Raw genomic sequence first — 13,426 nt, forward strand, 5'->3', positions numbered from 1 at the left:
TTGTCCTAAACATATATTTGTTATTCATTATAAGTTTTTGGTTTTTGTATATTGGATCTTAAGTTGCTAAACTAAAAATGTATGTATTGGAATGAAATCCTACAGAAACAAGATGTCTAATTAGTTTATGTCAACTAACCTAGACAAAAGTAAATAAATAATGGGTCGGACGGATAGTTTACATTATATGATTCAAGTTTCAAAAATTCTATATATTCTTGCAAAACTCTTAGGATATGCCGAAATAAAAGTTGCAATTGATCACAACAAGAAAAAAGATATAACTTAATTCCTCGATGGTGTGACAAAATTTGAACATTTTTTTTGTATTACAATATATGTCTCTTTAACTCAAGTCCATGATAGTGTAATCAATTTAATTGTCTTCTTTTATATAAATTATTATCTGAAAGAGTCTTCCCATATTTTCTTAATTTCTGATTTTTTTTATTTTAGTACACTTGTTAATGGAGCTATCTCTTGATCTTCCAAGGCATTCCCTCATTAAGATATTAGGACAAGCTACCCAGTTGATATATGGATCTGAAAATTGAATAAAAGTTACATAAAGATTGCATCTTTCATGAAACAAATAGGATAAATATTTATATAGTTGGGGTTCCTTACCACAAATGGAGTACCAATAGACTAGGTTAATTAAAAATGTTCTCACCTTGAAGGTTAGGCAGGAGGCAAGGTTAGGAGGAACAAATTTAAATGGACAAATTTATCTTATATAAGTATGTGTTAGACATAAATAAATTTTTGCTTAGTTGTAAACAAGATGAAACATGTTCAATCTAGTAGAGTTATTATGTTGATGTGAATGCCTCAATCGAGAACTTCATTTTCTCTAGGATTTTCTGCATTGGAAGTCGTTGTGTCATAGGTTAGTGATATGTTTAGAGATGGCTATGCTTAATTTTCCCCTTTCTCCACCAAAATCACAGCTATTGAGAAAACAAACTTTCTTATGTTTTTATGTGTTGGCAAAAAAATGTTTCTCATTGTTAGGTTTAAAAAAGCGAGTAGTGCCATGATTCAAAGGCCTCTTTGTTGTCTAATTAGACAGAAGTATACTTATTTTTCGGATCTACAATTGTCACTTTTAAATTCCTTCTAGGTGTTTCAATTTTGATCTTTCTCAAAGAAAATTAGTTTCTTTACTTGATTTCTTGTTACGAGTACCAATGTTTCTAACACCGCCAATGTCGGTCCCAAGCCCGAATGAAAAAGGTGGAGGGTTGCTTAAGGCCATAAAAAGCCAGTGTTGAAAACATGTTAGTACTCATAAGCATGATCCTAACTGTTTCATGGTAAGACTAGTCCGTCACAATAAATTGATGCAACATATATTGACCTCTCAAGTTATTATGAGAAATAGAGTTTTCTGTTCCTAATTCTAACATTTAAAGTGCCCATTAGTTCTTTAAATCAAGGTCTGCAATACCGAATGATACTGCTCGTACCGAGCGGTACATACCGGTCCGTCAATAGACCAGTACACGGACCGCCCGCTACCGAGCGGTACCATCAATTAAGGCATTATCGTTATCGATTGAGGTGTTATTATCGACGGTGATCGAGGGAGAAGAAAGAAGAGGGAGAAGACGAAGAAAGAAATAGGAAAAAAAGGTAGAACCTGGATGTCACCTCGCTCCTCCTCGTCTGTTGACGACTTCTCATCTGTGCGCTGGAGAAGAGGCATCGGCTTGTGGGGCGGAGAGAAGCGAAGATTGTTTTTTTCTTCTCTTCTTGGGCAATGTCGCCTCGGGCATCATCGTAATATTTTTGTTTTTTAGATGTCGTAATTTTTTTTTATCTGCGACGTCGCCCCGCATAGAGGTAAACTGTGCGGTTTACCTATATATATATATATATATATATATATATACACACACACACAGTAGTATACCAAAATATACCACTCGGTATATAGTATCATACCGTATCGAATAAGTCTTGAAATTTTGGTATGGTACAAAATTTCAATCCTTGATTTAAGTGACTTCTTTTATGGACTAACATGCAAATATCGGGACTATGTAACTTATATATCATGAACTAGCATTGTCCATAATGTAAGTTACTCATCTAAGAAACCAACAAGTATGCTTTCTGTGGATGATAATTGTTAGGACGGGAAACCACAACATGTGGATAAGGTTCTTAATGGTGAAATTTTATAGGTTGGATCAAGGTATGCAATACCGTACCGTATTAGTATTTCGAGGTTGGCTCGGTATGGTACAGTACCGTATACCGAGCGGTACGTTAGGGTGTACCAAGCGGTACACCTAATTTAGTTGTAAGACCCTCCGAAAATACCTAAAAATAAAAAAAAGAAGTTAGGATAGGATTTTTAAGTTAGAAATAAATATAGTAATAGCATAAGTTTAGTAAAATCAATGTAAATTAGGTAAGAATAGTATCATTATTTTTTTTAGGCTTTGAAGAATATCTTATGCAAGGTTCGTATTTCAGTTCAGTACGGATTATCCTTATGTAAACATACATCTTGATTAGAAAGTTCTTCCTTTTAATCTTCCTAAATTAACCTCGATTCAATTTACAAATCGTTGTTTTGTAGAGTTTAGGAGAGCACAAATGTGAGAAAAAAAGAGTTTGAGATAGTTTAAGAGAGTATGAGAATGTAATGGAGTGAAATAAAGGAGAAGAAGGGTTTAAATACCATAAGAAAGGGTTCCAACGGTCAATTTGACCATTGGAGCACTGTATCACTATTACCGAGCGGTTTTAAATATTTCTTCCTCTTACTGTAGCATTGTAGCACTCTAGCATGTTCTGTCTGGTAGCGGGCGGTTCGCGTACCGGTATGTCGTCGGATCGGTACGTATCGCCCGTATCGGGTGGTACCATTCTAAATTGGTTGGATCAAGATTGACAATCCTTGGAACATGATGAGATAAACTACTCCACTCTATTTGACTTTGTGAACTAAAACTTGATGGTTAATTTTTTTTTACACTTTTTATTGGCAGCTGAAATGACATATATGAATCTCCAATTGAATTGTGAGAGACACGATGGCTATGCAGGTCCATTTCTCAAAGGATTTGGACTGCCATTTACAAGGACAAGTCTCCACATTGTTAGTTTCAGATGTTCTTCTGTTTCTTCTTTGCATTTTGTTCTGTAATATTTTGTGTCAAACATTGAAATAATTATAGATGATGTGTTCCATATTACTTAATAGAAATTCTTTTGCTTTTTGGCTTTCCACGTGTTCAAAAGTGTTCTTTCTTAGTTTAGAGGATTCCACAATAAGTTTACGAAGAAACTAATGTTAATTAAATTATTTTTTCATGCATATTATGTGAATGGATATGGTTTCTTATCAAATCAATTTACAACCTGATTTGGCAATTTTGTACTTGAATAGTTGGGTCTGTCTTCAATATTTGATGAAATTGTTAAAACTGAAGTAACCAGGCACATGCAACCTACTGATTACTTGAGCTTGTTTGGGGAAGAATTCAAATGAACTGAAGATTATTGGGATGCTTCTTATTTGAATGTCTTGGATATATCTGCAGCGGAAGAAGGCAGTCCTCATGTCTTATTTGGATGTGCTTCACAAGTATGTTCTAAATGATCACCTACCCTATAATGTTTTTTAAACTAATTATCCTTGTTTTTTCCTATTGGAATAACTTTTAGCCACCAGGAGTCTGCTTCTGTAACTAAATTGTCGAGTGTTTACATTCTTTTATAATGAATAGATAGCCTCTCCTGTTCTGCAAATTGGCTAACAGTAATTCAAATTTTTGGTCCCTATTACCACTTATACAAGCACTGCTTCCAGGTGAAAGGTCTCTGTTTTAAGTTAAAACTTTTAACACCTTTTACTAGTTTATATATTAATTAATTTGGATGGATTCTGATTTCCTTTCATTTGATGGCACGTCTTCCTCCAATTAGCCTCCTAAATCAAGTTGATGATAGTTTTTCTTTGTGGAAACATCCTTCTGTCCAGCATGCTCTCTCTCAGGTTCAGCAGTGATGCATCTGGGTGATATACGTTACATGCATTTGTATTCTTATCAAAAGTCTCAACAATTCATATTAATCTGTTGTTGCAGATAATAATAATGTCATTGTCATCTTCTTAATGCTTGTGTGGGCTATCTGTCTTCATTCTTATCATCTCGTGTTTGTTGGTTTCATACCAAGTTTAATTATGAATAGACAACTTACTTTTTGGCTTTCTAAGTAAGCATTTATTTTTCAATCTTCAGGCAAAAGCAGCATGTGTATTGATTGATTTATGCTTTGGACCATTATCACCATGGATATATACAATTACTGCAAAGGTTTCATCTTTTCCCATAATAAGTCTACATATTAAGTCAACAACTTGTATTTTTGTAACTACATCGACCCTTTTTCAGGTTGATCTTGCAATTGAACTTCCGGAGGACCTCTTGGTGTTATTCAAGTAATTTCATCATTCTTCTTGTTTTTATTACTGTTATGAAGGCTTAATTCTTTATTATAATGAATGCTCGTTTGGTTGGTTGGTTGGTTATGAAGTCATGGATACAAGTGCAAGATATTGATATGATGGATATGGGCATGTATCAATGTATAATGTTTACTATTTAATGTGACAAAATTTGGTATTTATTTAATGTTAGAATAGGTAGATGTATATAAATCATGATTCATCATAATTAACCTATTCATCATGAAAATATATAAATAATGTTTGGTGAATTATCTAACATAAGCAATTAAAACTATCTATGTTTGATGAGTACTTGATCATTTCTTGGTGCAGATCTGACCTTTTTTGTGGTCAATACATTGTGATTTATTGTGGATGATCAAATTATCAATCATTAATTTTCTCGTGAAATAATCTTCTCATTTTGAGAAAAATGTTATTTGATTTGAACATCATAGTCCTAGCATAACAAAGACTATGAAGTTCAGAGGCAATTTGTTCTGCTGTGGTATAATATTTGATGATGATTGTTCAGATGGCAATTAGTTTCACCATTTGATGATGTATGATAATATTTCAAGTTTGCCAGCAGTGGTTGATGATTGTCGAACTATGTCATGCTAGTATAATACTAGCATGGTGTTTGGTTTTATACCAAGGATGTCCTTGAACACACAATCAAGCACAAGGCTTGTTCCAGCTATATGTTTAAACCGTGCTGATCGGCATGTATTGTACTGACATGTCCATCCTGATGAACTAAAAAAATACTTTCTATGACCTATCATAGATGTTATTTTGTGATCCATCTATTACTTTATTGTGAAGATTCCAACAATATCAGTCATTTGTACACTTGAATAAAACTTTGATCTCTTGAATTTGATCATGATCATGATAGCAGTTATTGTGAAACTGAAAATTTTGTCTGTTGGATTGTAGTTTTCCTTTTTTTCTAGAGTGCCAATAAAGAACCTATTGTTTGAGTGTTCTGATGATACAACTATGACACAGCCTTGTACAGAGTTCTTTGGAGTGTTGTGCTCAACTCTTATGGGACTTTTATGGACCAATATAACTACTGTTGTGGCTTGGAAAGCTATATATTTCTTAATGGGTAGCAGATTATTTTTTACATGTTTCTTAGTTACCAATATACACTTAAAATATACACTTCAAATCCTGTGAATGCAAGTCCTTTAGTTCTAGTTACTGTCATTTAGTACTTTTTAGTTCATGAACCCTGTATGTGACATCCATCTTTCATCTGTGTGTGCTCAAGAAATTATGAATTTCATCACAATGCCCCAGTTATTATCCAATTTCACTAACAGTTATGTCCAGGATACATCTTGACTCTATGATTCTATAGTGCTACAGTGCTGCACTGCTACAGTGCACTCGGACCGGTAAAAGGTGGTCCGCGTACCGACAACCTGTCGGACCGGTACGTACCGCCCGTACCGAACGGTACAGTTCGGTACTGCAGACCATGCTTAAGATATGCAGTTTCATTGAGATCATTAATGTTTTAGAAAATTGGCTTGAATACTTGAATCTACATGTGATTAAGATAGGGATGTATTATAAAGAGTTATATGTGATTAAGATAGGGATGTATTAATGTTTTGAATGGGTGAATTTTATTTATTATATTGAAAGGCTATAGTCAATGTCATTTCAATGTTTTGGTAGATTGGTTCACACTGTACACTAAGCTGATAACAGTAATTTATAATGAAATTTCTCTTCTATGTTAGACTACATGTGTTATTTATTGGTTGATATATGAAATTTTCTTTTGTCGACTATTGTTGTTACTTTGTGTTGCAGGATAGGATGATGATGTTAAAGTAATAGCCAGAACTGTTGGATTGCACCGTCTGATCTCGTTAAATTTTTATCCGTTTCTTCAAAAATATGTTCAGGTAAACAAGGATTTTTTTGCTTATATGTATTTTAACTTGAAACCATACTTATTTGTATTTATGTTTTTTTAGCCTCATCAACGTGATGTCACCGATTTGCTTGCTGCAGCTGTCCAGGCCTGCCATGATATGGTTGTGCTTTTTTTACTGTAGATTTTCTAAGCATTCATAGTCAAGGCATGCTGTTCCCAGTTCTGTTCTTCAGATAGAAGAACTCATCGAAGCTGTTTTTATTTGAATAGTACCTCCTGATGCGGTTGAACCCTTATTGAAACAAATTGTGAATCAATTTGTGCATGATCGTTCTCGCACAGAGGTACTGCTGAAAATGATATTACTTTCAGTCATGTTCATCTGTTAATAGTTGAACTGTTGATCATGGACTTTCTTATTTGTCTTGTCAGGCCATTGCTGTTGGGCTGAATGTTGTGAGGGAGATCTGTATCAGGATGCCTTTGGTATTGCTTTACATTTAGTCAATTATTTGTTCAAGTTTGTTTGCGACAGGTTTATTCTTTGCATCATCTTGTATGAGATGCATCACAATTCCATGGTTCATGCCTACTTAATATATCATCTTGTCACTTTAGCATGATCTCGTCACATTAGCAGTTTAGCCAGACTACATCTGAGATACAAGATGTTGACAGTATGATGAACTCTTATAACGTGCTTTCAGATTTTCTAGGAAGTTGAATCTGTGAAAGAACTATACTTGTTATGGAATTCTAATTTTTTTTCGTCTATATATTGTCACAAAAAAGTACTCAATGTGGATTTGGGTCCGTTGAATGTTTACTTACTCAAATTCTAGATGCAATTATCTTAATAATTATGTTTTTTGTTTTTCAAAATTTTACCCATCTTCATATTAATTAACTGTAATCTTGTTTTTTTTTATTTTTTTTGCTTCAATTTGAGAAATAATAAAATTATTTGAGAAGGATAGTGCACCACTTGAAATAGATATGTACCTATAAAAGCTTGTAAATGTCTACAAGAAACTAGTTGTCTAACTGCCTCATTTTGGTTGTTTACAGTTAATGAATGAAGATCTGCTTCAAGACTTGGTCTTGTACAAAAAATCACATGAGAAGGCAGTTTCTTCAGCAGCTCGCTCCTTGATAACTTTATTCAGAGAGGTTGGAATATGTATTTCAGTCTAACAATTTTTGTTTCATACGTATAGCTTGTGATTGTTATTCTGAGCTTTATTTGTTTTCAGATATGCCCTTCTTTATTGGTCAAAAAGGACCGTGGCCGTCCGGTCAATCCCAAAGCAAGGCCAAAAGCATATGGAGAAGTTAGTATAGCTACTGATGTGCCTGACATAGAGTTGCTGGAACACGTTGATAACTCGATGACTGACAGTTCTGATGCTGAGGCTTCTGCATCAGATTTGGAGGATGAGTATGACAGTGATGCTGAGACAGAGAAAGAGGATGATTCTTTGGAAGATGAAGAAGAGGATGATGAGGTTTCAGATGAAAAAAATGAAGAAGATTTAGGTAACAGTGATAACATTGATGGGGAGGAAGATGATGGTGATGATCTTGATGATGATATTGATGAGAATGCTGCCTATGATGAATATGATAGTGATACTAAAGATGTGGATCTTAGTGATGATAATATGGATATCTCCAGTGAGCTAGATGCATCAAGGAAAAAGTCTTCTAATGACATCTGCAATGATGATGACCTCAGTAATCATGAATGCGCTTGTGATGACAACGATGAAATAAAGGAAGAGGAGAAGGCCAAATCAAAGAAGAGGAAGTTTGCGGATTATGTTGGACAACTGAATACTTCAGAATCAAGTCTTCGCACCCTTAAAAGACTAACAATGGCCAAGATGTCACAGAAAGCATCAGATGAAACAGATGGAATTCTTTCTAATGAAGATTTTCAACGTATAAAAGAGTTGAAGGTGTGTTCACCAGAAACTTAGTGCTCCTTTTCATCTTAATTATGTGAAATAGATTCAGTAAAATTCTGACACTGTTCATTGAACTTTGTTACTCGTACGCTCATGTTATCTGATATGAAGTTATAGTAACATCTGCATAAGCGAGTGTTTCTGAGAAATTTGGATCTTCAACTTCTTTAGTGTTCTGATTATTTTTTAATGTTCGATGAAATAATGGATCTTATATTCTTGATTACATTTTTAATCACCAAAATTCACTCACTATGTAGGCATCTTATAAGCTTTGCCTTTTTTCTTTTTTGAATCTCATAGGCAAAGAAAGAAGCAAAGCTGGTTATGGCTCAGCAAGGTCTTTTGAGAAAGGGTATAGACTCGAAAGTCTCATCTTTCAAAATTCCCTCTTCTGAGCAATTAAGTATAAAGCCAGTGGATCCTGCTATGCTAGAGGTGAGCTCTCATCCTTTCTCTTGGTATGAATGTTTTTCTTTTTCTTTTCCCTATTTGGTAATTCTGTGACTATGTAAGGTTGATAAACTCCTTTTGTAATGTTCCAACTATATGTAAAATTGATGAACTCATTTAATAATGTACCAATTGATCCGATTTTAGCTCTCACATATATTATCATTCTGTAATGCAAATTTCTGGTGTTGTATATGTTGTTCAAGGCATTGATTCTTTTGAGATCACTGGTCCATGCTTTTGATCTCTGGATGGAAGCATATCTGCACGAGAGCTTGTATGAGTATTTTTAAAAGTACATGATGAATAGCTAGATGTTGATGTACTGCTAGCTTTTTTTTTTAATGTACTGGTAGCTATTCTTACTTTAGATTACATTTCCTTTACTTTAAATTATGATTTTATGTCATAAGCTTGTGAGTTGTTCTAAGTTGAACTAATTCTCTTTATCATCAATGAACTATTGTTCTTTAGGTCCACATTAAAAGAAAGCTTAGCAAGGAGGAACGACTGGCCCTAGTAAGAGCTGGGAGGGAGGATAGAGGAAAGTATCAGGCCAGAACTGCTCTGAAACAAAAAAAGGTTAGCCTGTATTGGATTTATGACATGTTACGTGACAATTTTTTGTTTTTAGTGCAGATTAAAATATAGTGACATTCCTATATTTTATGATAGTTTGTGTCACTGCGTGAGATGAGAGCCCGGGGTTGGAAGGCGATTGCGTTGATGTGGCTGTAGCTGTTGCGACCCAAGGGGCGATCGCCGAGCAATGGGGTTGAGGCTGCGATGATAGCAACCTATGGTTGTGGCAGAATATGCTAAGCAAGGGGGAGGCGGTGTTGATGCGGCCGAGTTTGAGAAGAGGAATCAATGTTGCGTGCACTGTTGGGGTTGAGGCAAGGCAGCGTACTTGCTGCTGTTGCTGCGTTCGTTGTTGGAGGGCGACTGCTGCAGAATGTGGGGTTGGTCGTTGGCCGGGAGCGACGACGGTGGTTACAATCGATGGTTACGACAGCAGAGGGTGCCATTGTTTTTGTTGCTGCGTGGTGATTCTATTTTTGTCGCACCACCGAAGGAGTTGGCCGGAAGGATCACGAGCGGTTGAGGAGAAGGCTGCGGTGGCTGGCAGCACCGGTGGTCACTGGTCGGAGCGCAGCGTTGGCGGTGGAGAAAAAGGCAGCGAGCGTCGTCGCTGGCCGGGAAGTTGCGATGCTGGAGATGGGAAACAGGGTGCTCTATTTCTATCGCACCACAGCCGGAGCCGCTGGCGATGCTGGCAACGGCGGCGCGGCGGTGATCGTGCGACCGAGAAGCAACGACAGTGGTGAAGGAGTCGGCAGAGTCAGCAGTGTCACGGTTGGGAACAAGGGCAACCGGTGAGTTGCCCTGTTTCTGGCACTACGGATGCAGAGCAAGGAGGATCGGTTGCTGGGAGGCATGCGGCGGTCGTCGCACGGTGGCCCGCAGCAGTGATGGGTCGGTTGGTCGGCGACGGCGCTGGAGGGGAAGAGGAGTGTTGGAGGCGGCGCGGCTGCGATCGACGAGGGGCTGCGGCACAGAGGAACTCTGTTTCTGCAACCGTTGCAACGAGGGGCTGCGGCAACAGGCACGCTGTTCTAGCGCCATTTGGTATCAGAGCAGCGATCCTTCGCGTTCTCGTTGCAACGAAGCTATCAAAAAAAAAAAAAAACGAAGAAAGAAAGAAAGAAAGAAAGAAAGAAAGAAAGAGAGAAGAAGAAGCAGCAACCGCAGCCACGCACCCCAGCTTCCCCTGCGTCCGGCCAGCGCCCACCATCGCCCCGCTTCCCGACTAGCGACAACCACCGCCGTCGTTGTTCCCCGGCCAGGAGACGACGCTGCCAGCGTCCATCCCAGCCCTACTGCCGCCGCTCGCCTCCCCTTGCGTTGCAGCGCAGCCGCTCGACTCTTCTCCTCGGCGATCGTTGGTGACGTTGCTCCCAGCCGCGCCACCACCGTTGCCTCTCCACCGCAACCCTAGCCGTGCCCCCCCCCTTGGGTCGCAGCCGCAGCCGCCTGTTGCCGCAGCCCCTCGTTGCAACGGTTGCAGAAACATAGTTCCTCTGTTTCGTCGATCACAGCAGCGCCTCCACCAGCCGCGCCGCCTCCAGCACTCCTCTTCCCCTCCAGCGCCGTCGCCGACCAGTCGACCCATCATTGCTGCGGGCCACCGTGCGACGACCGCCGCACGCCTCCCAGCAGCCGATCCTCCTTGCTCTGCATCCGTAGTGCCAGAAACAGGGCAACTCACCGGTTGCCCTTGTTCCCAACCGTGACACCGCTGACTCCTCCACCGCTGCCGTTGCTTCTCGGCCGCACGATCACCGCCGCGCCGCCGTTGCCAGCATCGCCAGCGGCTCCGGCTGTGGTGCGATAGAAACAGAGCACCCTGTTTCCCATCTCCAGCATCGCAACTTCCCGGCTAGCGACGACGCTCGCTGCCTTTTTCTCCACCGCCAACGCTGCGCTCCGGCCAGTGACCACCGGTGCTGCTAGCCACCGCAGCCTTCTCCTCAACCGCTCATGATCCTTCCGGCCAACTCCTTCGGTGGTGCGACAAAAACAAAATCACCACGCAGCAACAAAAACAGTGGCACCCTCTGCTGCCGTAGCCATCGATTGTAACCACGTCGTTGCTCCCGGCCAACGACCAACCCCACGTTCTGCAGCAATCGCCCTCCAACAACGAACGCAGCAACAGCAGCAAGTACGCTGCCTTGCCTCAACCCCAGCAGCGCATGCAACATTGATTCCTCTTCTCAACCTCGGCCGCATCAACGCCGCCTCCCCCTTGCTTAGCATATTCTGCTTTTGTAAGCTGTTTCGTGCGTTAGTGAGTTTCTTGGGTTGGGTGCGTGAGTCTTGAAATGCAAGCAAAGCTGGTTATTTACTTGACTATCTGGTTATTTACGTGTACTATGTGAAATGCTACTTCTTTCTTTAATGCAAGCAAAGCCATTTACTTGACTTCAGTATACAGCTGCGATTGAGAAGGAATTTAGGCACAGTTCGATAGCTTATAGCGTATGCCATTGCTTATTCGAAGGAATTTAGGCACAGTTCAGTTCCGTAGCTTATAGCGTATGCCATTGCTTATTCTCTATAATAGCATATATGAAATTCCAGTAATTCTCTGATGCCTTAAAAACCAATTGAGTATTTGTTTACTTCAGTCTCGAAAGGGACGGGGGAGGAAAGAAAAGTGTTTACTCTGCCCTCACTCCCATAGACCAGAGCCCTGCTCATTTGAAAGTCAAAAACTGCTCCAAGCAGGCATAACTTCTATATGATATGAGTGCCGCTCTTCTCAGTGAAGGTTGTTTTGTTACATTTTCTATAGACAGTATGAACGAACGCTAAATGATTTTCTCAAGCACAAATAAGCAAGAAACTACTCACTTATTGAACAAGCAACTGCTCCAGCTCCAGCAAGCACTTTGTAGCACAGTCGCCTCGGAACGTGTTAGTTCTTTGACTTCGCAACGACGCAAAGGAAAAATGGATGGTGCACTCTCCTCTACATACCATAATTAGCACTGATTCTGTAATGAGTGACTTGATGTTACTTGCAACTTGTGTGGAACCACTTTCTAAGAGAAAAAGGAAAAGAAGCCTTTGCTTTTGTTTGGTGAAACTATAGGCTATAAAAAGAGCTGGTTACTTCTAGATGCGGGATAAGACATAGCCATCTACTTATTAGTAGAATCTTATGGAAATATCATGGAATAAGGGGTTTATCCTATTCATGGGGATTGTTCAAGAAAGTTCATTTGAATAAAACATTGAAGCAGCAGCTATAACTTGTGATTAAAGCGCAGTAATAGCCGTTTTGAAGAAAGAATCAAGAACAAACTTCCAAAGAAAGAGGTGGAATAGAAAAGAGTGGGTGATGCTCTAAATCTGTCTTTATAGTTGTGATCCTAAACTATAGACGCGTATATATAAGTTTGGCTTGGACCACGTAAAGAGAAAAGCTCACAGAGGAAGAACCTTTACCGCGAGAGATCTTGAGCGCTTCTGCTTACAAAAAAGAAAGATAATAAACCGAAAGAAATTATTGCTGCTTGTTCGAAGAAATGAACTTTAGTGTAAAGAAAGAGGCTTGGCTTTTGAAGAAGCAACGGCGAAAGCGGAACCATACTCCTGACTCTTGTTTCGAACTCAGAACATGCGATCCCTCTTTGATTCGTATCTTGTCTATTCCTCCCACCCATGAGTAAATATTGAATCGTTAGCCTAGATATGAATAGGAATCTCAAACGAAGGCAAGGCGAAAGAAACCTATATGCTTCGCTTAAGCGCTTATGATGAAAGAATCAACGGAAGAAACACTTCCTTCTTTTTATACTGGTACTGGTAAGGCGGAGGCGGAGGGTTAGGCTGCCAATAAATAGTAATCTCTAGCTTTGTATAGAAGAAAAGTAAGAGTTAACTCCTTCGCTTTCAAGGAACCTTGCTCTTGTCCCTAAGCGCCGTTAGTTAAGGGTGCCCAGCTGAAACACAAAAGGAAGAATTCCACTCGAAGTTTCCAAATAGAGGAAGAATTGGCCAGGTATTATAGAAAGAATTAACCAACATGGTGCTCTGTGCTCTTCAAGTCCTAATCTCAGAATGGAGTTT

General features: G+C 39.2%; 1 protein-coding gene across 8 annotated transcripts; it reads left to right on the plus strand.

The window, feature by feature from the left end:
* The first annotated feature begins 1,216 nt into the window (after positions 1–1,216).
* Positions 1,217–11,773, plus strand: LOC135617482 (uncharacterized). 8 transcript variants are annotated; one of them, XM_065117728.1, is made up of 10 exons: positions 1,217–3,601; positions 4,260–4,334; positions 4,413–4,459; positions 6,302–6,396; positions 6,469–6,712; positions 6,801–6,854; positions 7,437–7,538; positions 7,622–8,326; positions 8,639–8,773; positions 9,263–11,773. In XM_065117728.1, exons 6-10 carry the CDS (start codon positions 6,846–6,848, stop codon positions 9,437–9,439), a joined length of 1,128 nt encoding a protein of 375 aa, XP_064973800.1. In that variant the 5' UTR covers positions 1,217–3,601; positions 4,260–4,334; positions 4,413–4,459; positions 6,302–6,396; positions 6,469–6,712; positions 6,801–6,845; the 3' UTR covers positions 9,440–11,773. The 8 variants fall into 8 exon arrangements, with proteins under 8 accessions (XP_064973800.1, XP_064973804.1, XP_064973805.1 ...); XM_065117732.1 differs by having other exon boundaries at positions 6,307–6,396; XM_065117733.1 differs by having other exon boundaries at positions 6,307–6,396; positions 6,506–6,712.
* The last annotated feature ends 1,653 nt before the right edge of the window (positions 11,774–13,426 follow it).

This window comes from Musa acuminata, chromosome BXJ2-7 (assembly GCF_036884655.1).
Source record: "Musa acuminata AAA Group cultivar baxijiao chromosome BXJ2-7, Cavendish_Baxijiao_AAA, whole genome shotgun sequence".
Taxonomy (NCBI): Eukaryota; Viridiplantae; Streptophyta; class Magnoliopsida; order Zingiberales; family Musaceae; genus Musa; species Musa acuminata.

Bases quoted from the DNA above. Each gene is read 5' to 3' on its own strand.
- LOC135617482 (XM_065117728.1), top strand. The intron at 7,539-7,621 runs GTTGGAATATGT...ATTTGTTTTCAG, and splicing joins TGATAACTTTATTCAGAGAG to ATATGCCCTTCTTTATTGGT. The intron at 8,774-9,262 runs GTGAGCTCTCAT...ATTGTTCTTTAG, and splicing joins TGGATCCTGCTATGCTAGAG to GTCCACATTAAAAGAAAGCT.